The sequence below is a fragment of the Sebastes fasciatus genome, chromosome 15 (genome assembly GCF_043250625.1).
Source record: "Sebastes fasciatus isolate fSebFas1 chromosome 15, fSebFas1.pri, whole genome shotgun sequence".
Taxonomy (NCBI): Eukaryota; Metazoa; Chordata; class Actinopteri; order Perciformes; family Sebastidae; genus Sebastes; species Sebastes fasciatus.
The window spans coordinates 19,265,606-19,290,579 of NC_133809.1; the positions used below are offsets into that span (position 1 = coordinate 19,265,606).

Sequence of the window (24,974 nt, forward strand, 5' to 3'; positions counted from 1 at the left end):
AGCTGCTAGCTGCATCGATTGAAGCATCCATCAGCTGCGTTGCCTCGACCTCCTCCGGTGGCCATAGTAACAAATGCACATTTCCATAGTTACAACATCCGGGAGTGTTTGCGTCCATAGTTACCAACAAATAAATGGTGCGGACAAACTGTGGAAGGTTTCTGTTGATAAGCGGGTTTTTACTTAGTCGACATTAATAATAAGTAAATACCTTTTTTGGTCGTTTTTCTTCTTGAAATTCAGCTGAAGAAAAATCACACTATGGAAATTATCAGAGGTGGTTTAGACGACATTTCTCGACCTGCGTCGAGTGAGCAAACAGGTAGATGTGTGTCGTTGCCTCACAGTGACAGAAGTGGTCCTACAGCTCCCTTTTCCCTTGTTGTTTTGACCAGCGATGCTGCTGATATTCAGGTAATTAAGTGATACTTTGGCATTACAACATTCATGATTCATGATGACAGACTCAGGGAATCCTGTACTTTGCACTACTAACTTTTTTACTACCTTTTTACTACTTTTAAACTTGAATTTCCCTCAGGATCAATAAAGTTACTATCTATCTATCTATCTATCTATCTATCTATCTATCTATCTATCTATCTATCTATTAACTGACAAAATTGGATCATTTCCAATAACTTTATAAACAATTTCCTGTAGATCCAGAGCAGCTCTGAAGAAACTATAATCAACTCCTCAGCCAGAGATCCTGACAAAAGTAAGTGTTCAAATGGCGTAGCTATAGACTCAGTTTTAGGATGATCCAGTTTTAATTAAAGGGACTGTTTGTAAGAATCAGAAATTCTTGTTAACAGCGACACCTGTGGCCGTTAAGTCAACGAAAGTCAGCGTTGGGGTTGCGCCTGTGCTCGCTCTAAATAGACGTGAACGAGCAACGATCAAAATAGTGAGGCGACACACATCAGCTAAAACCACAATATCACTCTACTCTATTTCACCTGCTTGGCAGTAATGTTAGCTGACCAGACGAAGGTCTCTCCATGAATCAGTGCTGATCCTAGTGTTGGCTTTTCCTGCTTCAGCCTCCCAACCGGTCGGAGGGAGACACCGGCACCCGGTCAGAGACGATAAAGTTTTTCGCTGCGGAGCCCCGTAGCTTCACAAGACACGGGAAACCTCTGTTGGTCTGGAGGAGCTGCAGCATTTAATTCTGCACAAACGTCCACTCTACATTCACTAGATATTCTCAGAGCTACAAAGTCTTCTGCGGTGTGTAGTGTGCGTGCATGCATGTGAGGTAGAGCGAGCTGAGTGAAGGAAGGCAGGCAGGCAGAGGAGCAGAGGAGCAGAGACTCCGGCCCTGGAGACCGAAGCTACGGTCTCCCACTGCGTCCTCGGACCGCAGCCAACACTGTTTTGCAAGACGGGCTTCACTAGATATAACTTTAAGGTTTTGGTGCTTCCGTGTAGTTTGTGTTGGAGTCTTGTCTGAACAGCGTAGCCACACGCGAGCGCGCATATGCGGGCGCGCATGGGACACCGACCCGGGTGATTTATACGTGTAAGAAGTTACAATATTTTTGGGATCATTGGGCATAAACTCCATAATAACCTTTCAGCATATTGTAATTCAAGTGTTGTGAGAGATAACTAGACTTCTGCACCTCCTCATGGCTGTTTTCAGGCTTTAGAAAATCTAGCCTCTGACGGGAGACTTTGGCCAATCACAGGTCATTTCAGAGAGAGAGAGCGCTCCTATTGGTTGTTCATTCAACGGAGGCAGCTGTCAATCACTCGTGAACACCAATCAAGCGGTCAAACTAGGCAGCGCTGAGCGAAGTGATTGACAGCTACTCAGAGGCGGCAAGGCTCCAGCTCGGCTCTGATTGGTTAACATCAACAGATCTAATCCGGTCTGTGAAATCTTGCAGATGGCGTTAGGAGCACCGGGGGACACAGAGGCACATGATTTTTTTCAGATTATCTGTCTCATGCACTACTGTCAGGATATAGTGACCGTTTTATAAAAATAACTTTTTTTCAATCATATTTGCTCCGTTTCTACCCACTGCTGCTTTAAGTTACACCACACTATGTAATATTTGTGCATCTTTTAGGTCAGTGTCACATTGAAGTTACTGATGAAGAGAAGGAAGATGCCGAACTACAGAGAGCCATTGAGGAAATGAGACGACTTGATGAAATACTGTCTGCAAAGATCCGCAAAGAAAAGGAAGTCAAGCGTCAAAGGAAAGAACTTCAAGCAAAACTCTGGCAAGAGCTTCTGGTAGACACAGTCTTTGCATTCACTCCACTTACATTACCGGTTCACTAAAACTGTTTTTGACTAAAAAAGGTGTTCACGCTTATTACATATATGATGTGATGTTAATAGGCTTACTGTGTGTTTTTCTGCAGCAGAATAAGGCTGAAGGTCACTCTGAATGTGCCCAAGAAACCATGAACACAAGGTTGTTTTTGGCTCTGGAAACACCCACTGGTAAGCATAGGAAACAGTATACAGGCCAGCAACACTACATACATTCACTGTGAGACATCTTAAATATATATTTTTTTATCTCAAAGGAACAGAAGAAGAGGAGGACGACTTTGTGCCTGTGTTTGGAACTCAGGTTCCTGACTGGGAGCACAACAGAGACAGACAGAACTTGGAGCAAAGTGAGTTAGTGAGAATCGAATATTAAAATCTATGTTCTCAGTTGTACTGCCTAAATTGTGCACTTGATGGTGCCATGAGCTCAGGGAACTTATAGCCGTTGTTTTTCCCCTTCATGGTAGCCCGGTGCAGATACTAGTGCACTAACTGAGTTTTCCAGAAGTGCATAACAGTTTACCCGCTTTGCAACCCATGAAAAACTTCCTGATCATGGCCTTTTATGATATTGAGCCCCTAAGGAAAAAGGAAAATGTGAGGAATTCATTGTGTTGCTCTGTTCAGAGACATTTAGGTAGGTTGGCTGCTTGTTGTCACTCAGCCTTGCAGGGCTAGCATTAGAATAGTCCATTTTTATTTTCAATTATTTTTATATTTCACTCTTTATGTTGATCAGATAATGGAAGAAGAACTAATAGTTGAAAGATTAATCCTATAGAAATTCTGTGTTTTTGTAATATCATTTGGCTAATGCTTATTATTAGAGCTTTTACTTACTTTTTCAATATTTACCTTTTGGAATCTAAAGTGTGGCTTATTGCCTGACAGGTGAAGAGAGGCCAGACAGCTCGTCAGAATCATTTGAACCGGGCCACGAGGAGACTGGGGAAGAGCAATTTGAAGGCAGCCACTGTAGAGCTTCCAAAGGCAAGAAACAACAGAAGGACTTTGTCAAGAGAAACATTGAGGTGTGTCAAAGTTCACAGTGGGCCAAATGCAGTGCCGGGGTATATCGCACGGCTCAGAGCAATTCTCTCGACTGTTTGTTTTTCCAGTGGAGAAAATATTTATCTCTGGTTCAAGAGAGAGACATTTTAAGCCTAGTAGGGCACCGCTGAAAAGAATTGTGCAAATAATGATTTGATATTATGAAGAATGAATACTGATCATTCTCTTTCTTTTTCTCCAAATGCGACAGCTAATAAGGGGTGAGGGGGACCACGTGTCTTTGACTCAGGCAGAGAAAGAGCGTCTGGCTGAGCTGCTTCGAGACGTAGACGAAGAGGAAGAGGACAGTGCCAAAGGCGCAGACAGCGAGGTAGGCTGACATGACACCCTAACAGACAACATGTGCTGTAGGATGAGTCGCTCTTTTTCAAGTTCCTTAATACTTCCCCCTCATGTCTAGAAGTGTTATGGGGAGCAGCGGGTGATCCCATCCACTGCGTCTGCTACCAATGTTTTGATCTAATAATTATTCATTTTAAAACATAGCAAATATTGCTTCCAGTGTTTAGCCACAGCCATTTTCATCTTGCCGTTAATTAAATGTTTCTTTCATGATCTAATTTGTTGGAATCTGTGTCATTATCTAACATTTGGCCATTTATTAAACACATTGAGTAACTCCAGCAGACTCTGGCCCTCAGAACTGCACACACAGAGTAACATTGGTCAGACATCCATGTTTTGATGACTGCTTGGCAGCTCAGACGGCCTCTGGGCAGAAGATTCGGACTCCTCAAAGCAGTTCAGATTACAAACCAGATGTCAAGTGTCATATGCAGTTCAAATGGAATGCCGCAAGTTATGGATTCATCCTCGTATTCAACAATTCCCTTTCTGGCGTTTCTGCAAAATTCAGAGGCCAGGATCTTTCATATAGCCCTAATATAAGCTACAGTTGCACTCGAGGGTGTGCTGAGACGCCGGGGCACCTGGAGCAGTAGACTATTTCACTGTGAACCCACCTGCACCCTCCTAACTTCAAATGATTTTTATTTTAAGTTTTAATTTGCTTTAATAGCCCCTTTTGGCAGCTGTGAGGCCAGTTTGAAGTCAGATGGGATGTTGGGAAGCGAGAGGGAACATACTTACCTTTCACATACGGTTTCATTTAGCTTGACCCCGACAGCTCTGCATCCGTGGGACAGCTTTGCCAAGGTTTTTCATGTCTTGCTGCTCTATTTATGATGTTTGCCTTGACTTTTAGAACAACACCGCAGTAATTGTGGCGGCAGATACCAAACCGAGGGGAGCGCAGATGCTCTGGTTTTTTTTTATTGGCGGGAGGAAGACTTCCTGTTATTGCGAGGCGTGCTATTATGAATGGTCATAACGGAGCGAGCACATAATTTATGTCACCAGGACTTTGGCAGCAATGCGTCTTTAGTTCTGAGGACTTCAGTCAGTTCTTGGCAGAATCCCCCGGCACCCATCAAACACTCGCTGCCGCTCTCTGTTTGCCTAACACACTTTTTTTTATGTTACTGACTCTCATCCTAACAAGTTCTACGGTTTTGTGTTGTTCTGGTAGCCCGAGGCAGTAAATCAGTAGCAGTCCGTCATCACAGAACATGTTGGTGCTGCAGTAGTGGATGTAATCTCCTGCTTTATCAAAGGCAAAGTTTGACATGGCTAATACGCTTATTTGATTTCTTGTCGAGAGGCAATGAGAACATTAATCCCACTCTTCCACAAATGAGTGGTATCAATCTTCTCATTCAACTCTCGGCAAGAAAGAAAATAACCGTATGTCCCAAAATGTCAAACTATTCATTTAAAGATGGAATTGATTTGTTTGACTAAAAAAGTTTTTCAGAATTATTTCTTGGTTTCATTTAATATCATCTTAGCTAAGATGACTATACCATCAGTGCAGTGGGACAGATTCAGAGTAGTGCTGAGTAAAGGCCAAGGGTACAAATATAACTTTGCTCTAAGGCTGTGTTTTACATCTCGTCTATGACTTCCAGTGTCCCATTGTAAAAATGATGGTGGAATTTTATCATTCTGTCTGTCTGAGAGTTTTATGTTATGTCTGTTTAACAACTCACATTTTCAAGCAATGGTCAAAGATGTGCATGTGAATACAAAGGACAAACCGAGACCTGTCTGAAGTCCGGGATTTAGGTATTCTACCCAGTGGGTAACTCCGGGGTCTGAGAAGTGAAGCCAAAATGGGGGGTGCCTTCTTAAACTTGCATTCTTTCTAACAGCCAGCAGGGGGCGACTCCTCTGGTTGCAAAAAGAAGTCTGATTGTATAGAGGTCTATGAGAAAATGACTCCTACTTCTCACTTGATTTATTACCTCAGTAAACATTGTAAACATGAGTTTATGATCTCAATCGCTAGTTTCAAGTCTTCTTTAATACAGCATGATGTTCATTTAGTAAATGATGGTCCCATTTAGAGTCAAATAGACCATAAAGCAGGGGATGCTTTAGGGCATGGCTACCTTGTGATTGACAATTCTAGGAGTTGTCCATGTTTTCGTCTTACAACTTTAACCCTTTCACAGTGTTTTGTAGTTCATGAAAGTTAAGTAAAAATGCCTTATTCAGCATTCAGTTGCATTTAGCTCCATCCTCTCGTGTCACTTCTGGTTGCAAAAAAACAAGATGACGACGGCCAAAACGCTAAACTCGATGCTTCAAAACGGCAGTCCACAAACCAATGGGTGACGTCACGATGACTACGTCCACTTCTTATGTACAGTCTATGATTCTGCCACAACCAAGTAAACCACTGCAATGGTTAAACACATTAAAGTAGTTTGATCAGAATAGATCCACAAACATGAAACACAAATCACTGTCATGAGAATTTGTTGATCTCATTTGTTAAATTTTGGCTCTGCATGGTGCTCCACCTAGTTGACAGACTCCTGTGTTTGCTGTTTTCTTCTGCTCCCCCCTAAGAACGCTCAGAGGTCACACAGCTGCATCCTTTGCAGAATTGTGATCTTCTTTTTGGCATTAAAACCTTAACTGCAAGATTTTATCTCACCACTGTGCTATGATGAGCTCACACTGTTTCCCATGGGACATAAGGAGAGTCTCACGGGGACAAACAGTCACCGTGAAGGAGGGGGTAATTGTCAAAATTTTGGCATTTGACTAGAAGCAGCCTTGTTCACCATCCAGAAGTGAATACCAAGAGCGAGAGTCAGACTTGTACCTCTTCCCTGTTCAAGAAATCACTGTCACAAAGTAGCTAAATAAGCTTTAGATAGTGTTTATCAGTCCCCTATTATTGAGATTACTACTAAATGAGGCACCCAGTGGGCCATGACTTAATTCAGCAGTGATTCTCTTGCAGGAGGACATGTGGGCTGTGTCAGTCCGGACAGGCCAGGGTTACACCCCGGAGCCCTCTGACCTGCAGCGGCTGATTGACATTGACTCCAAAATTCGCCTTCTCCTTCCTGTCGAGGAATTTCTCTCAGTGCAAAGCTCATACACACACCTTAGCATGGCCCAGGTACGTATCCAACAGCACTACTGTCTACACATTATAACAGCAATGGGTGTATATAGAAACACCATCCAAAACTGCACTGACGCAATGTCATTAATTAAGTTTTGTATGGCATCGATGGCAACCCCTCTTGTAAAATCCTTTGTTATTGACCCTCAGGGAGTCACTCCCTTATTCCTAAGTGGGGAAAAACAGTATTATGTAAGCAGCTGTGATTTGGAACGGAGGGTTGCTTCACTTTTCCATCCACTTTTCCACGTTTCCATATGAAGCCTCTTGTGCATTGTTTGCTCCTAGGAAATTTAATGTAAAGATTTTGCTTTGACCTTTGCTTTGTTTTATTATTATAACTATTATTTTCCATACAAGCAATGGAAAATTTGCTACATTTAGGGCATTTATAATATTTTATGTGTCCATAATTTTCATACCTGGTGATGTTTTGCCCATTTGGACTCTTTTTTGTTAGTGATTTCTAATATTTTGTCCATTCCCTGAGTTGCATGTATACATTTAATACATTTTAAATTGTGCCAACTCATAATGCTCCCCTTTAAATACTGTACGTTGTCTGAGTTTGGAGTATGATCTGTACATCATTACCACATCAGACAGTGGAGAACTAACTTAACAGATCTTCATATAACTGTTTTTCCAGGCCTTGGTTCTGGGTTTGGGCCCGCTCGTAGATGTGAGCTCAGTGAGTCATCTCAGGACCTTATCTCACTGCATTTTAAAAGGCCAGATGGCATTGCTCATCATTTGCGTAGCCTGTCAGTGGAAAATTGTGTTTTTTGAAGTCATAAAAACTTTACAACGCAGTTTTGCGAACCCAGGGTGCCTTTTTCTACTACCACTGCTGGATGTAGACGAGGAAAAACTGCAGTACTTGAATCCCAGTGCTGGAATAGCACATGATCAATGTCATAATGTCTGGAATATTTATGTTGCTGGCTTAATTATTTCCCAGTTTCCCGCTGCTTTCTGTGTAGCTGATTTTGCCCAATTAGTACAAAACTGTGATATAACTGGGCAGCTGGATGTGTTACTTTGTGTAACCATTTCCCCTCCCTTCCCACCCTTTAATCATCGTGCCTGGTTAAAAGAGTTTTTCTAGAAAGTAAAATTCCCCATCATCCATCCATCATCTGCTCTCCATTAGTGCTGAAATGGCTAATGCAGGCATTCCTGTCCAAATGATGTAAAATCTGAATTAAACAATGACACAAAACTTCTGTCTCTCAAGTAACCGTTCGCAGATGATTCATCTTCAGATGACAAAACATTGAAAATATTAGTGTTTTCATAAAATAAAAAGTGAAAGGTTGGTGAACCTCACACCTGTATTTCTTAAAAAGTAGAGGTTACCTTACCCTACCCTAATCCCGTCTGGTGTGGCATACATTAAAGATAGACTGCACTGACTATAAATGTCTTTCAGGGCCAGTCATTCATTCCACATCAGTGCCTGTAAATCTTAAAGGTGGTCATAAAAGTAAATATGCTTTGTTTTGCGGTTACCTTTCTTCTCGGCAGTAGCTTGCACCAGTCTGATTTTCATACTGAAACCATTTGGACAGCAATTCAGGGACCTGTTTGTTTGCTTGCTCATTCCAGGGAAATCTGCAACATACACAAAAGAGATCATCACATCATCTGTTTCAACACCACTGAAACACATGATATTAAATCACGGCCCAGATGACCACATTTGCTGTTGTCTCTTGTTTTCTGGCCACGTCGGATCTGTCACGTATTACATGGAAGAAGAAGTTATTCACCGCTCCCCAGTGAGCACTCGCTCATAAAGGATCAGTCGAGGCTTGAATCTGTGATCTCCGAACTTGGCGGCATCCTTTCCCAATAAGTTGTGATTGATATTCTGAGTAAAAAGCAGCTGGTGCATTCATGTGCGGCCACCTTAGTGCCTCTCTGGCTAAGCGGGTCCTTCACTTGAGCCTGCGAGGGCTGGCTGCAGTCTTGTGAGGCCCGGGACCAGCCGGGATACTGTCCCCCCATCAGAACCTAATTACAGAGCTGGTGGAGGTAGAGGAGTGCCAGCTCCAGAAAAGGAACCATGCTTTCCCTTTCATTTGGAGATATATAGGCAGAAAGGCTTACTACAGCACATATACAGTACTGTATACTGGATAGGAAGACCAATAGCTCACATACTGCAGCCAGACATATAATTGTAGTAATACATTTTTGAACAAAAGTGTACGAAAGCGTACTTAGCACATTTTTGTACAGGTGAAAATGTCTCGAACAGAGGTGGTCATTTGTGGATTATAGGTTTTAGACCTGTGTATTTTTGTGATAAAGCACATATCAGCGCACTGGGACCAGCTATTTTTTTTCTCTCTGTCCATTTCTATAAGTCAGTGCAGTCGCAGGTAGGGATGTCACAAGAACCGATACGTCGGTACCAAGTCGATGCCAAAATTCTGTAAACGGAAAGTTACTTGTATTTCTAAAGTACCGCAGGTACCGTCAGGGACTAATTGTGTCCCGTCGTCCTGGGGACGATAGAAAATGGGATGCAGTAAACTCACTGACACGGCCAGAGGATGCACCCTATTTTTTCCCTGATAATGCTACTGTACATTGTGAACCACAAATCTGTGTTGAAATCTGCATGAAGAGAGCTAGTCAACGTTAGCTGTTAGCAGCCGGTAAGCAGCACATTCCTGTACAGAGCTAATAGCTTACATTAATGGGAGGTGCCATCGATTTACATTATGGTGCATTCAAGTTCTATTAAGTAAAAAGGAATATTGGGCGAAGGTTAATTCTAACGTTATCATGATGTGTTCAAATGTAATCTTTTAAAATGTAGTTTTTGGTGAGAAACTTGAATAAATCCAGTTGTTTGAAGGAGATGTTTTCACAACAATATAAAATAGATAATAGAGGGAATTATGACCTGTTTGATTTCCTAACAAAACCCAGTATGCAAATGTAATAGAGGAGTGGATGTTGAAGTACATGGGATTTATTGCTTTACTTTTGTTTTTTCCCATGGTATTGAGAATCGTGGAATTTCACCGGTATTGGTATCGACTACTAAATTTCTGCTATTGTTACTTCCCTAGTGGCAGGTGCATATTATTCTGCACTGACTGAATGATAAAGCACAGAAAAATCCCTCTCATAATGCCATAAACCACAGAATCAGTATTTGTAGAAGCATGGTATCACTCAGTATATGACTACATGGTGAGTCATGGTGAAAGTCTTGATGGGACAAAGCCTTGTTTTCTTCGCCTCTGGTTCATTTTTGATGATTTCTAATGATAGGGAAAAGGTCAAGTAGCTATAAACCCTCCTTTAATGATTTGGATTGAATGGAATCAACAGTGTTTTCCTTGGATGCTGTCAATGTTGTGCTTATGACAGCATTGCTCCTTTTGCATTCTTTGCTTTCTCCCATTTTCTCAGGCTTTCAGCTGAAATAGCCTTTCTGTCATTAAAAACATCTGTTGGCACATAGGATTAACGTACAGTACACCCCTCCTACTGTGCCGCTGTGTGGTAATGCCTGCACCGCCCATGGTTTGAAGCCAGCTGAGGGGGATTCTGTCATGAGAATTAGCTGGTGTTGGGTGTTTGGTGACATGGGTGTGTAGGTGTTTGTGTGTGTCAGAGTTACATTCTCTCAAATGTGGGTGTTTTGAATGTGTGGTTACAATGGAAATTAATGAATGTCAATATACAATATGGTTTTCGGTCATTGTCCCACTGCATTTGATTGCATCGGATCCCCTCCCTTAATCAGCAGCAGGGCCTCCACCCCCTCTGTGTTTGCATAGTAACTCCAGCTGTGTTTTTGTTGTGCATCGGTTGGCTATATTTTGATACAAGACTATGAGGTCACTCAGTCACATTGTGTGGTTGCTGATGAGCACCCATGATTCTAACTACAGCGAATGTTAAGTGAGGGAGCAGAGTTTTGGACAGAAAACGCCCTTTTGACCAACACAACGCGGTCAGCAGATAGTTTACAAATTTATCTTATTGGGTACGGGTCATATAATTAAACAGCTGTGGAAAAGCTTTGGTCACGTTATAGTCATCTAAAGTGTAGGTTAGTTCTTAATTTATAGCGTCAAGTGTAAGCTGAGTTAGAATTCATGATAGAAAGTCTGGATACGAGCTGACCTTAACATATTCATAATGCTCAGAAATGTGATACAGATAGTATTAATTTAATATAGAGCTAAACAGTGATTGCACACTTGTGTAACGCCTCCGGTTCCAAAAGTGAATTCCCATTAATTTACTCCGTTGAAGTTTCAGAAAATCCTTATATAAAGAGTTTTAAGCATGGAACCAAGCCAACCAGCTATGAGATGAATCGTGACCATAAATCATTTGATTCGGAGCAAAAAAAAACAACATTGGAAAATGGAAAAAAGGCAAAGGTACAAGACTCTGTACATAATTATACATATTATAACAGTGTAGGAACTACTAAACCATTGCTCCTGAAAAACGTTTAAACTAACCGTTGTCGGTCTACAGTAAAATAAAGACAGATTCAGCATCTATATGCTTTAATTCTCGCCTTAAATGTTTTCAAAAACACATTTCGGTGAACTATTGTCATAACATGAGAGAAAGTTTCCAAACGAGCCTCCATGTTGGCGTGGTTTGAAATCCGGGAGCAGACCATCGGGCAGCAGGTACGAGCGCGTACAAGGACGTACACTCACTAGCCGTCCGTTGATGCGGTACACATTTCATGGTAACAGCGGGCTCCACCAATCGGAGGTGTCGCTGTTACACTTATTGTGGGTAGTGTAGTACTTCTGCCAGATTTTCATTTACAGAACCTCACTGTGAAGCTCTATAGGCCTTCATCACTGCGTGTAGAAAGTAAAAGAAAAAAAAGGAGGCAGTGTCATTTTAATAGAATAATGTATTTCTCTTCAGTAGTGATGAGGAAAACACAAAAAAAACACAAAGAAAACACAAAAAGACATCTTGTCCTTTGGGCTAAGGAAAAAACTGTCCTGTCTGGAAGATGATGTCCATGTCCCTGCTGAAATATTGGAAATATGCTAATTCACAACAGAAAAGGATGTGACTGTTTTGTTCCTTACCAGTGGCTGAAGTTTGGCTCCAGCATTCAACACACTGGCAAACTTGCCAGTAAATGGATTATTATAGTGTATTATCATGAAAACTTTGGAATTTAAGTGTATGCTAATATGAAAAGTTTCATATCTTTGCAGCCATTGTGGCTTACATATTCTGCAGGAGTCTGGCTTTGCAGCTGCATGGTGAGAACTGAGATGTCAGGTTTGTCATGTGGCACGCTTGGGGCTTTTCACAAGGTTAACTTGGCTAAAAAGAATAGTCTCCACACCCTTCCCCACCCTATAATTCCCATGAGACCCAGTTTATTGTCTTCTTATAAACGCCTCTCCCATTGGTGTTATCCACAGAAGCAGTTGTGTTAAGTGGTTTAGAGAGATTTTTTTTCCCCGTTATGGTTGAGATCTAACTTTTGACTGTTCCACTCGTTATCACGCTCCATGTTGGATTATTCAGTCACAAAATAAACAACAATAAACAACGCTTAAAATATTCGCCAGTCTCCTCTATGTTCCAAATTAAAGACCATTAAAACATTTTAGGATATTATCACAGCCCACTATTCTTTGTGTTTTAATACATGGCAGAGCACACCATATTTTAAGGGAATAGTTCGACATTTTGGGGGAAAAAAACGTGAGGCAACTTTTAAAAGGTGGCACGGTCACATATTAAGTCAATGGAAAGATGCGATTAGCTTACAGCTAACATCTTGACAGTATACATTGTTTGGGATGAATCAACAAGGACTGCACAAACTACTCAAAGTCAAGTATACAGATCTGTGCGAAAGATGCGAGGCAAAAATGTACTACGCCTTCTGTTTAAACACACTTTCAAGCTCATTACCACATTATATCTTATTTGTTTAATTCATACAAAAACCGAAGTGTAAAAACGCAGCTCGTTAGCCCAAAAAGGAGTATGTATGACACGATAATGCGCAAAGCATTTAGCGTGCAATAAGAACATTTTTCTTGCTTTTGTCGTGTCATTTGTGCGCCATGTAGTCTGTACTTGTAATCACTGCAATGTAAACGCCTCCGCGTAAAAATGCTCCGCTTAGAGCTATTGGCGTAAAATGAAAAGCGTTTAAGTTTTGTAAGTTACGTCAGTGACGTTTGTCACATGTTTTTAGTGACATTTGTGACATGTTTTGAATACTTATGTAACATTGTTTCCGTAGGTATTTTCCTTAGTTTACGTACTTATTTTAAGCCGAACCATAACTTTTTGTTGCCGAAACCTAACTAAGTGATTTTGTTGCCTAAACTTAAGTAAGTGTACAAATGACACACGAAAAGTGGCGTACAAATGACACACGGATAGCCTAAAATGTCTCCTCATGACATGCAAAATGTCTTTGTAAAGTTGTGCTGTTTATACGCCTCCCCGTAAGATCGGTTTGAAAAATGACATTTTGTGGTTTCGGTCACAGCCAGGCTAGCTGTTAGCTGCAAACTATTCTTTCAAGCATCGCAACAATGCTAACAGTCCCAATATTATGTCTCTCACCATTGAAAAATCACTACCTCATTGTACACAAGCTGAAATGTAGGTCAGATGCCTGACACAGCATGTGTCACTGGGTGACAATAAGTGCAGAAAGATGCTTGGACGTTTTTCCCTCCAGATGCTTCTGATAAATATTCAACATGGTCTGCTTCTTAAGCTCTTTGCTCAAATTAATTTTTTCTGTCACTATTTGGAAAACACTTAAATGACATTAGTAGTGAAGTGATGCTGGGTGGAGGTCTCTCAGCCACAGTAAAAGCCTGAGACTGTGAAGTATGTACAATGATTTGGAAGGATCACAGATGCAAGATTTTATTCCACAACCCAAGCAGTGAAAACTTCAAACAGATCGAACGTTTTTCGACCTTGGATTGCTCTTTGGATTCTGCTGAGATACTAAGAACACACAGGTGGTGTGAATATTTTAACCCAGAATCACATTCAACATGCTTTTCTGATTGTAGGATGCACCAGAAGGTTTTGATCTGTGCAACAGTGATTGCTCCAGACCACCCTCAGGTCTGAAAAAAAAAAAAAAAAAAGTATGAAGTCCAGATGACCCACAAGTGAATCTTCTAATACTTCAGGAATGTTCAGCAATCACCAACTCATCTAACACAGATCCAAAACACTGACGTAAAAACATGATCTCTGGAGGAGGAAAAGACGACTCAGATTCAAACAAATTCCATATCTGGGACACTTTTAAGATTGTGATATACAACCCCTCACATTGTCTCTTATGGAGCAGTATTAGATCGATCTGAGGACTGACTTCTTCTGGCTGAGGAGGGAGAGGAAAGAATTACAGTGTTAAAGGGATAGTACAGGTGTTTTGAAGTTGGGTTGTATGAGGTACTTATCCATAGTCAGTGTATTACCTACAGTAGATGACGTACGGCGTGCCTGCAGCTTAGAGAAACAGACAGGAGTACCAGCACGGAAGCAAAGCAATATAGTGCTGTGGACGGGGCCGGCAGAAAAAAATATTTTAGCCAGCTAAGGGCGCTGTCACAAGCTAACATTTAGTCCGCTTGAATTGAACTCTGGTGCGGTTCATTTGGGCGGTTGTGAACACAGTAATCGCACTCTGGTGTGGACCAAAACAACCGGTCTGAGACCGCTTGCGAGGGGTGTTCTTCCAAGCGAACCAAAACGCAGGCTGCCTGTACGGGGTGAGATTGACACAGGTAAACGACAGGTTAACATAAGTGAGAGAGGACTGACCTGGACTTCTGCAGAAGTCCGGTGTTTGTCCGACGTGGGCCGAAGAGAACATACAGAATATGCTAAATAAAGTCCGCAAAGTGACAGGATTCGTGCGTACAGTAGATATATGCAGAGTCAACGTGATAAAAACAAAAATCAAAGTCCGCGATTCCCTGCATAGAAGTAAGTGGCAGCTCTCGAGATGAGAAAGTATTGAATTCGCTCCTTCGTACATGCCCCTCAGCAACTTATTTAATTTTTTTTTTTTTTATTTGGTCCGCCTTACCGCTTAACCTAAAAAAAGACAGACATACAGCCCTTTCCGATGGAGAACTGAACTGAAAGTTAAACTTATCTGACTAAAACCGTATAGATTCAGTTCAGTTTCCCATCGGAAAATATTTTAAATATAGCTTAAACTTAAACGGATATTCTTTTAGGTGGCTAAAATACATTTTCCCGCCGGCCCTGTCCACAGCAGTACATTGCTCTGCTTCTGTGCGGTAACTCCTGTCTGCTTCTCCAAACTGGGAGCATGCTGAAAATCATATACTGTAGGTAATGCACTGACTATGGATAGGTACCTTATACGACCCCACTTTAAACACACCCACTTCGAACTATCCCTTTGAACAAGGGGAATGGTGCAGGATCAAAACAATTTGCATTACCTTACTTTACCTTGCATTACCTTGCTTGTGTCAGCATGCACGTAGGTATATAACGTGTATGGCAAACATCTGTTTTTCAGCACCTCTGTCTCAGAACTTTGCAGATGTTACAGATGAAAGTCATAGCTGGGCAAAATGTCAGTCTGAGAGACAGAGAAAGGAATACGGGAATAAGAGTGAAATCAAGAGACTCTCAGCCATAGCTTCCGAACAGCTTTTACTCCCGAGCTCTCACAGGGAGTGCTCGTGGCGAGGCATGTGGACAGGCCTTGGCAGGTAGCCTGGGTCCACGTGGCACAGCCAGAGCTCCTACTATACTTCAGATTCGCAGAGAATCAGAGGGAGAGAAACAGAGAGAAAGAGAGGAGCGTGCTATTCTGAACAACACCAGACTTCCCGGTGTGAGTCAGTATGGCTGGCTCCTTTTCATCATACCAGCACTGTCCCTTTGCAATGTGTAGACAAGGGTCGTTAACAAGACGTATTGTCCGCAAACACAAGGGCGTATATTTTCCAGTCAATAGGAATCAGTTTCTACAAAGTCCTACTATAAGAAATTACACTTAAGTTACCAATAATCTTATTAAATCCACAAAAGCCCAGTTTGTGAAATTTATGATGTTCAGTTTTTGTTGACACATATTGTACTGCAATATAGTGAAAAGTGCATTCTGTTCTCTGATGTAAATAGAGTGGATTTTCAAAGTAATGCAGTCCAATATAACACTACACTACCACTAAATACAAAATTACTACAGTAAATTGTAGATTTCAATTAGTAGCTCAGTTATGCTCTTTAAAAAGAAAAGAATTATTGCAGGGTTGTACTGGATTGCATTAGATTACCAAATAAACAAATAAAACATGTATAACAAAACATCCCGTTTTCATTATATGTGTAGCCTGTTTTTTAACGACTGAGTGACTTAATGTGACCCCCCCAGAGTCGAGGCCAATGAGCCATTTAGTAGCTACTGCATGCTAAAACAAACTGCTGTTTGAAATGCTGGCTAGCGTCCACATAACATAAGTGTTTTTCGAGGAAATCTCCATGGAGTGTTTTTTCCTTTGTTTGAATTGTGCAACTCTTTGCATCATGTTTGCGAAAAAAAAAGAATTGCAGAGAAGTCTCTATTTTCCTTCTTATGACAGCTTGTCCTTCTATTTTTTTTTTTTTAATCAATTTTAGCTAGTTTGAAAAATGCATGAAGAACTTGGTTGAAAAAAACCACACGTTTTTCGAATTAGTTTGTTTGGAGTAAGCGGTAGCGTTGATGATTTCGGTGTTGACGCTTCCTTGGATTAGCTGCCTCAGAGCATGCTGTCCCTGTTTAGCTTGTCTGGAGTGTGTGAATAAGGTAATCAAGCTCTCTCAGCAGTTCTTGGTCCACCTAAACGCCTGATAGAAGAAGGAACCTGAAGCAAACAGTGGGCTGACACACCCTCTTTCCATGTATACAATACACGTATTGCAGCAGGACACTTCTACATAAGGGTGACCTAATCATTTGTCTTGTTTTCTTGTCTTGTTTTCCTGATGTGTCTGAGAATACGTCGCATGAAACGATCCAGCTGTTATATTTGGCAAATCGTAGCACAGATGCAACCCACATTGGAGCAGAGAAGAAGCTCAAGGCTACCAATCCCAATAGCTCCCTCCACTATCTAACAAAACTTATATGACTGACATGATATAATTATATGTTCACTATTGCCGAGTGTGAGGCATCCAAGATTATAAACATAAAATAATCCACGCAATTTTTCCTATTTCATCACTTTGGATCATCCATCAACCGCTGCAGCTGTTTCACACCATGACAACCACTGGATGGAATGTATTGCCTCTATTTGCAATCATAAAATTGATCACAGGATATCAATAACCACTTAATGAATGCGAAATGCGTGCTTGATTAAGGTTATCTGATTCAAAATAATCTACTAATGATGGTTTTGCTCACAGCAATTGGCTAACCGTTATTTTTTTCCCCCATATTGTGGGAAAGCGAAATCTGAACCATAAGGTGAAACAAGGACAGCTTCTCAGGCGTTGTCATATCACGCACGAATGACCTTTTCCTGTTTTAATTAACATTCATTCTGCATTCTAGGTGCACTTGGCAGTCTGCGTAATATTGACAATGTTGCACTTTATATCAACTCGTGACACTAATGTAACATCAAAGTACAGGGCGTTCATTTGGTATTTCATCAATATAAGCTGACATACTTTTCTCCTAAAAAAGATAATTATGTTTGACATGTTTTTCATACTGAAACAAAACATCATTGTGGCCTCCCAGCGGTTTTGTGACCCAGATAGGTGATGTGATTATTGGAGATCTTCAACAGAATGTCAAGTGGCTACTAGGACGAGGGCCAATTACCAGCATTTTGCTGATGTTCAGATAAGCTGGTCTCTCCCTTTGGAAGTCACCCAGTCTAACCTCATATTAAGTTAAAGCTATCAAACATTCCAGAAGCACAAATACCGTAATGCACTAGAACAATCACTGGAGTATTTTAAGGTCAAGAAACATTTAGTCTTCTCCAAGAAGTGACTCATTACTATAATTTGACTGGCACAAGATCAGAGACTAATCTACTGTTTATCCTCGCCAATGCCTTGGAAATGGATCTAAACTTGTTGCACTAATTTATTATGACTGCTTAATCAATTATATATTTAGAAACACTGTGGACAAAGTCCTGCAAATAAGTTCTACGAGTCTTCCATAAAACAGAAAATGAACCCTGCGTCAGGTTAACACATATGATCTCATACAGCTTTCAATTGTCAGTTCTATTATCAGCAAGTACACATTCACATGCAGTATTAGAAGGTTGCCAACGATATCAAATCTGTTTTATCTTGCCATTTTATATTTCAAACATTAGAACTAACATGTGTAGATGAACCTTACATGACTCTGAAATAATACAGTTTATTTTTGTTGTGATTTCTTTTTAGCCATGCTGGCAGCTTGGGATGTAGGGTTGGCAATGTCGGTCAGTCGGTCGGTCCGCCTCTTTGGTCCAAACGGAAATATCTCAACAACTATTAGATGGATTGCCATGAAAATTTGTGACATTCCCGGTTCCCAGAGAATAAATCCTAATGGCCTGACTTTTCCTACAGCACCACCAACAGGTCCAAGTTTTCACTTATCATGTAAAATATCTCCACATCTACTGGGTTAGATTAGTAAATTTGGTAGATATTTGTGGTTTATAGACATTGAAGTCTACTGACTTTGGTGATCTTCTGACTTTTTCTCTGCGCCATCATGAGACTGACATTGGTGGTGAAATATCTCAGTTATTGGATGGATTGCCAACCAATTTGTTGGAGACATTCTTGTTCCCCTGAGGATAAATCATAGTCACTTTTGTGATCCTGTAACTTTTCAGGTCAAAATATACTTTGGTTTATGACCAAATACCTTTAAAACTAATGACATTCCCATCAGTATCAGCTGTAATTACCAAATGTTAGCATACTAGCATGCTAAACTAGAATATGGTACACCTGCTGAATGTTGTCATCATGAGCATGTTAGCATGTTGATGTTAGCAGTTAGCAGAAAGCACCGCTGAGCCTAAGTACAGCCCATAGACTGTATATAACAAGTGGACGTAGTCACCTGACATCACCCATTGGTTTGTGGATTACGGTTTTAAGCCTCAAGTGCGGCATTTTGGCCGTCTACGTCTTGGTTTTTGGCTGTCGCCATCTTGATTTTTTGCAACCAAAAGTGACACGAAAGGGTGGAGCTAAGTACAACCGAACGCTGGTTAAGACATTTTTAGGCGACCAAAATGTTACAATTAACTGTAATGAACTGAAATACACTGTGAAAGGGTTAAAGTTGTGAGACGAAAACACGGACAACACCCAGACCAGACAACGCCGTGGTAGCGACCTGTCAATCACAAGGTAGCCATGCCCTAAAGCATATCCTGCTTTATGGTCTATTTGACTCTAAATGGGATCATAATTTACTAAATGAACATCATGCTGTATTGATGAAGACTTGAAACTAGCGATTGAGACCATAAACTCATGTTTACAATGTTTACTGGGGTAATAAATCAAGTGAGACATGGGGTCATTTTCTCATAGACTTCTATACAATCAGACTTCTTTTTGCAACCAGAGAAGTCGCCCCCTGCTGGCCATTAGAAAGAATGCAAGTTTAAGGCACTTCTGCATTGGCTTCACTTCTCAGACTGGGAGGTTGTCCACTGTTACAGCCTCACAGAACTCCTTCTTAGTCTTGTTTTAATTCATTGGAATAAAAATAAGATATTGCTAATTTAGTTTGTAGAATTGGAATATTATAATTATCATATTGAAGAGCGCTTGATTTTTCTTTGTTGTAACTAAGCTAATACAAGGCAGAGATACAGTAAGGAGAAATTGAAAGCCAGGAAAGATGATGTGTAATTTGTGGACCATCTATCTTTGCTGTAATTAAGGTCAAATCAATAAAGTTTATATAAAGAGACTGTGGGCTTTCCCCTTACACTCAGGGTGTTAATTTAGCCACAGAGATTTGGTTTAGTAAGAAAATATGTGACATACTGTACACGCCAAATGCATTCAAACTGTGGTCAGTGATAGCTTTATCATTGCTAAGCCTCGCAGACAATCTTAAAGTTTGCAGTCTAGTTCTTGAAAAGTAGGGCAGCTGTCGTTTCCAAATTAAATAAACAGTTTCTCCCAAAGATTTGGGCTTTTTTAGAAACGTGCATTTAGTGGTGTGAGGACGGTGGAAAAGCTAGACTTTAATTTTTATTTTTCCTGGTTGGAACGCCGCGTTTCTCACTCTGGTGCATGACAGGAGTCTGATCCCGTCGTGGTCCTGGCTTTTGTAGTCTGAATGAGGGAGTCTTAACTGAAGGGCTCTAGTAACGACCACTTAAAAGAGGCTTCAGATAGAAGCTGTCATTATTTCCCTATAGGGAGACAGAGGGCACTGGTAGGTGAGGCCACACACACTTGGGAAAAATCGCCTTGTTTTTGCCAAGATTTAAATATTAAAGTTAAGTCTAAAATCTGTGTAAATACAAAATGTGGTATTAGTCCAGTAGGCATGTCTGTTTTGCTTATTAACAAGTGAAGAAGCATTCATTCTTCTTCTCAACGTACTGGCTCCACTAACTGAACTCCCCTCCTATTCAGGGTTTAACTAAGATTACATCCTATCATAAATGTGTCAAAATAGATTTAGTAACTCAGAGTTTAAGTTCACAATTTCTGCTGGGCCCCGCTGTCTCCGGTAACCTACCATTTCGCTGTATGCAAGTCCCCATTGAGATGTCGACATTTTATGAAATATCCATCAATTTCAACATTATTAGATCATACATACGCCTGCCTGGCATCCAGACTAACCGAGAGAGATGGAGATTTCAACCACATGGCGCTGGACTGACACTCCAAAACAGCCCTGCGGTTGGCAGCATCCTCTCAGACCCGACCATTTTTTAAACCTAGCTGCTGCTTTTATAGAGTAGCTGTGTATTTTTAGAGGTCGAAGTATGACCGTACCACAGGTCATTTACTGGTCAGTCAGTCGGTATTGTTAATTTTGTCATGTTTTTCCATCCTTGCTCATAAAGAAATAAATTGTGGGTGGGGTTGGGAAGGATATGAACAGCCACAAATGCGCTCGCTTTTCAGCACCTACTGTTCATAACACTACGTCTGCAGAAGCTATTTCCTTCGGTGTAGCACAGCATTTTGTTTAAATATCTGTGATAGATCTGACATCTAAATGGGTTATTTGAATCTGATGAATTTACTGTGAATTGTTCGCTCTCTCTGTGACCGAGCCCAAATGAAATAGATCCATCCTGTGGTCAGAAAGACAAGCCTCTCGCTTATCAGCTGTCTGTGGATGGTCCTCCAGACACGACTCTCCCATTTCCTCCTGACCCATTTTCAGAATTTGCCTTGGATACAGCTTGCAGACCATTGTGTCAGCCCAGTGCACGTGGATGCCATAAATGTGTGATTTATGTTGGACTATAGCTATAGCTATAAGTATTGGGTTTTCTCAGCGCAGAAGAGAAAGATTGTTGTTCATCTCTACATCTTTAGAACACGCCACAATGATGACATTTTAACAGAGATACTGTAACTCATAAGTCTTGGAGAAATGGAAAACTTTCACTCAAATTAATTGCGATGAACTGTTATATGACTTTGATCCCTATTTAAATGTTTCCCAGTGAAAGCCATAAGCTGTGAGTGCAGCTCCAGGAGAGCTAACCCGAGCATGTCCACATGTGAGATGAGATGTTTGCTCCCTGTGAGAACCAGTCGTGTCTGTTGTGTGTCAGGGCCGTGGCTCGGAGGTTAGCTGGAAGTGGGATGAGGACCCGCAGCCAGGAGAGAAGGTCCTGCAGGATATAAAGGAGAGGAGAGGGCAGGAGAGGCGGCTCCAAGAGATCCAACAGCAGCTGGAGACCCTGGACCAGGGCCAAGAGATGACTGTGAGTTCAAAGCAGCTATGTTCGTTCACACACTCGCAACACATGCTCAAATTCACACTCGCACTTAGGCTACATCCCTTCACTCTGTGTATGCAATATAACCATAGAAATAGAATAGAAGTAGAGCGGACATTGAACTGTTTTCCCCGGTCATTTGGCTTGTACAAAAGAAATTGTTGTTCGTTGTTATTGCTAGATAGCTAGCTAGCTTGCTAATTCCACCATGCTTTAATACTACACTGGTTACATAAAATTAGCCAAACAAACTTGTCCCTGGTGTTAGCAATATGTTTTCCTACACTGTTACAAGTGTGTGAATGAAGCATTAAGTTGTTAAATTTTACTCATGTACTCTGGCACTCTATTAGGGATGAGTATCGTTTAAAAAATGACGATGCCAGTACCAATACCAGTACCCTTAAAGTGATACCAATACCAATGTGGTAGTGGGCCAAACACACGTCGCATTAAATTGAACAATGCTTGTGGTGATCGGCTGCAAGCAAAACCATACAAATAGTCATTTTGCTCTAGATCTGGGCACAAAAATGATCGATTGCAGGTATTGTTTGACTGGAGAAGTTTCGATATCACTTGGTACTGGGTTATTTCGGCCAATACCTTAAATGTATCGAGTACCGATACCCAGCCCTACTCTCTGTTCTAACATTACTAACGTTACTCCACTGCTTGTTAGTCAAAGCTCACCTCAGTGAGTCTGCGACTTGCCGGAAGTCTGTTTAGTTTAGACGGAAGTCAACCCGCTACAACGGTTGCAATGGCAACGGTACACATAAAAATGGCCGCCACTCTGACCATCCTGATACGTTGATTTGAATGGGAATGTCCGTTCTACTCATATCCTATTTCTATGGTTGTAACAGTACTCAGTGCTTCTATCTGTAGACATGTGTGTGACAAATTATTACAAGTGCACAGCTCATTCTGTCATTCTCACAGGGGGACAATGAAATTGCATGCAATATTCGTGTCTCTGCAGGCCCATATATTTTCCTGTTTTTCTCCATTTTTCTTCTCTCTCTTTGAATCACTAACACACTTACTTTAACGTTTTGTGTAAAATGTATGTTTTGAGTAAAATGTATGTTTTGAGTGAGGAGTTAAATATCTTCCTCTGCTTTGCTTTTGTACACGGGTTTGATCCGAGGGCAAGGACGGACGTTTACTCCTCCGATAGCCTTTTGTCCTCCACCGTGTTTCATTGCTCTCGAGCATTCTTCGCTTAGATTCGATGTCCGCCCTCCGCAGTGTTTCCTAGAAACCATTGAGCTCTGTCTGCTTTTAGGAGCCTCTGCAGAGTTACAACCAAAGAAGTGTCATCCTCTCCCCAAACCCTGTAGCTAAAGGCACAACAGAAGAATGTACCAAGAACAAAAGGTTGATAGCTCTGATTTCTGCTTTCTCTGACATTTATGACTTTAAATTTTGTGCGAGAGAAAAGGAAAACATTTGAGATAGATTTAGTGGTTTGACTTTGTCATTGTTCGAATGGGGTAGCTTCTCCCGGTCTTGCACAACAAACTACCGGTTAGATTCTTCACAGAGCTGCTGTCGATGGAATACAAATTTAAATGTGTTGACTTAACTTTACCGACACATCAGTTCTCACAGTGATGAACCACAACATGATGCATAGATGCCTAATTTAAACATAAAAGATGCTCACAAACAGTGAGGTAATAAAAACATGAAGCAGCAACCACGCCCTTACATCAAACAAGGCACCATGCCATGCAACCCCAACCTATTCCTGGCTTAATTAAGGAGACACAAGTGGAATTTTTTGCTAATTAAGCCAAGCTCCGTTTGAGGAAGCAGTTCTCTCATTATGATCACAAAACATCAAAACCGCAGTCTCTTAACTTATGGTGGACACTCTTTGTATATAGCTGTGTCTCACTGCATTTTATATACTGTCACTAAATGATTGAACCCAGTAAGCGCCTGCAATGTAAACAGCACACTCACTGTGTATATCCTTTGTGCCACCGGGCTTGTTTTGTGGTTGGAAAAGATTTATTCGTACGGAATTTGTCTGGGAGGGCATTCTTGAACAGTTTCACACAGCTCCAGTATACTCATAAAGTTGATTTGTGTAACATCCGTAATTCAAATGTCTCCTCACAGTCTTCTCGCACCTGAAGTGGGTACAAACTGTTCAGGCTTTGTGCGTAGTTCTCTGTGTTTTATAAGAGCATGATAACTAAGAGGAGATTAGTTTGTGAATAGAAAGAGTTTTTGTGTTGAATTGTGCAGTTAAAGGGATAGTTCAGGTTTTTTGAAGTGGGGTTGTATGAGGTACTTATCCATAGTCAGTGTATTATTTACAGTAGATGACAGTCGGCGTGCCCCCAGCATGGAGAAGCAGACAGGAGTACCGACACCGTAGCAAAGCAATACAGTGCTGTGGACGGGGCCAGCAGAAAAACTTATTTTAGCCACCTAAAAGAAAGACCCGTCAGACAGCCCTTTCCTTCTCCTTTCCAACGGGGAAATTAACTGAAAGTGAAATTTATATATATATATATATATATATATATCTCCAAAGTCAGCAGGCTTCATTGACAAAAATAGTATAGTAACAGTTCAGTTCGCTGTTGGAAAATATTCTAAATATAGCGTACACTTAAACAGATATACATTTTTTTTAGGTGGCTAAAATACATTTTTCTGCTTTCCCCGTCCACACCACTGTATTGCTTTGCTCCGGTGCCGGTATGCCTCTCTGTTTCTCGATGCTGGGGGCATGTCAACAATCATCTACTGTAAATAATACACCTACTATGGATAATTACCTCATACTACCCCGCTTCAATACACCTGAACTATCACTTTAATCAAAGCCAGAGCAATTCAGGAATATCCTTTCTTGTAAAGTAAGTATTCCTCCAAATGCTCTCAATACTAATACTATTAAAGTATTAAAAGATGTTCTTATTTTCTTCCTCTCGAGAAGATCGATGACACTCTCAGTTGTTGGAATGATTTTGAAAATCTAGTCCAAAAACAATAATATATGCTTGTGATACTATGGCCCAGAAAATGCTATTTGTCTGTCAAACCTTATAAAGAAGTAGTGTTTACTACAGTCGGTGATGACAAGAGTTAGAAAATG

The 24,974-nt window shown here is 41.0% G+C and overlaps 1 protein-coding gene across 9 annotated transcripts in view; it reads left to right on the forward strand.

Annotated features, from left to right (window-relative positions):
* Positions 1-25: 25 nt before the first annotated feature.
* fsip1 (fibrous sheath interacting protein 1) overlaps positions 26-24,974 on the forward strand; it is a 33,674-nt gene continuing 8,725 nt past the window's right edge. For 3 of the 9 annotated variants that reach the window (XM_074660288.1, XM_074660290.1, XM_074660293.1), the window contains exons 1-10: positions 26-137; positions 244-414; positions 670-721; positions 2,082-2,251; positions 2,383-2,464; positions 2,551-2,643; positions 3,188-3,327; positions 3,558-3,677; positions 6,681-6,842; positions 21,686-21,838. In XM_074660288.1, the coding sequence (XP_074516389.1) occupies positions 135-137; positions 244-414; positions 670-721; positions 2,082-2,251; positions 2,383-2,464; positions 2,551-2,643; positions 3,188-3,327; positions 3,558-3,677; positions 6,681-6,842; positions 21,686-21,838 (1,146 nt within the window). In that variant the 5' untranslated portion in view covers positions 26-134. Of the gene's footprint in view, positions 138-196; positions 415-669; positions 722-2,081; positions 2,252-2,382; positions 2,465-2,550; positions 2,644-3,187; positions 3,328-3,557; positions 3,678-6,680; positions 6,843-7,497; positions 7,980-21,685; positions 21,839-23,144; positions 23,237-24,974 lie in introns of those variants that run through there. The other 6 variants (XM_074660291.1, XM_074660294.1, XM_074660286.1 and 3 more) reach the window with 5 other exon arrangements.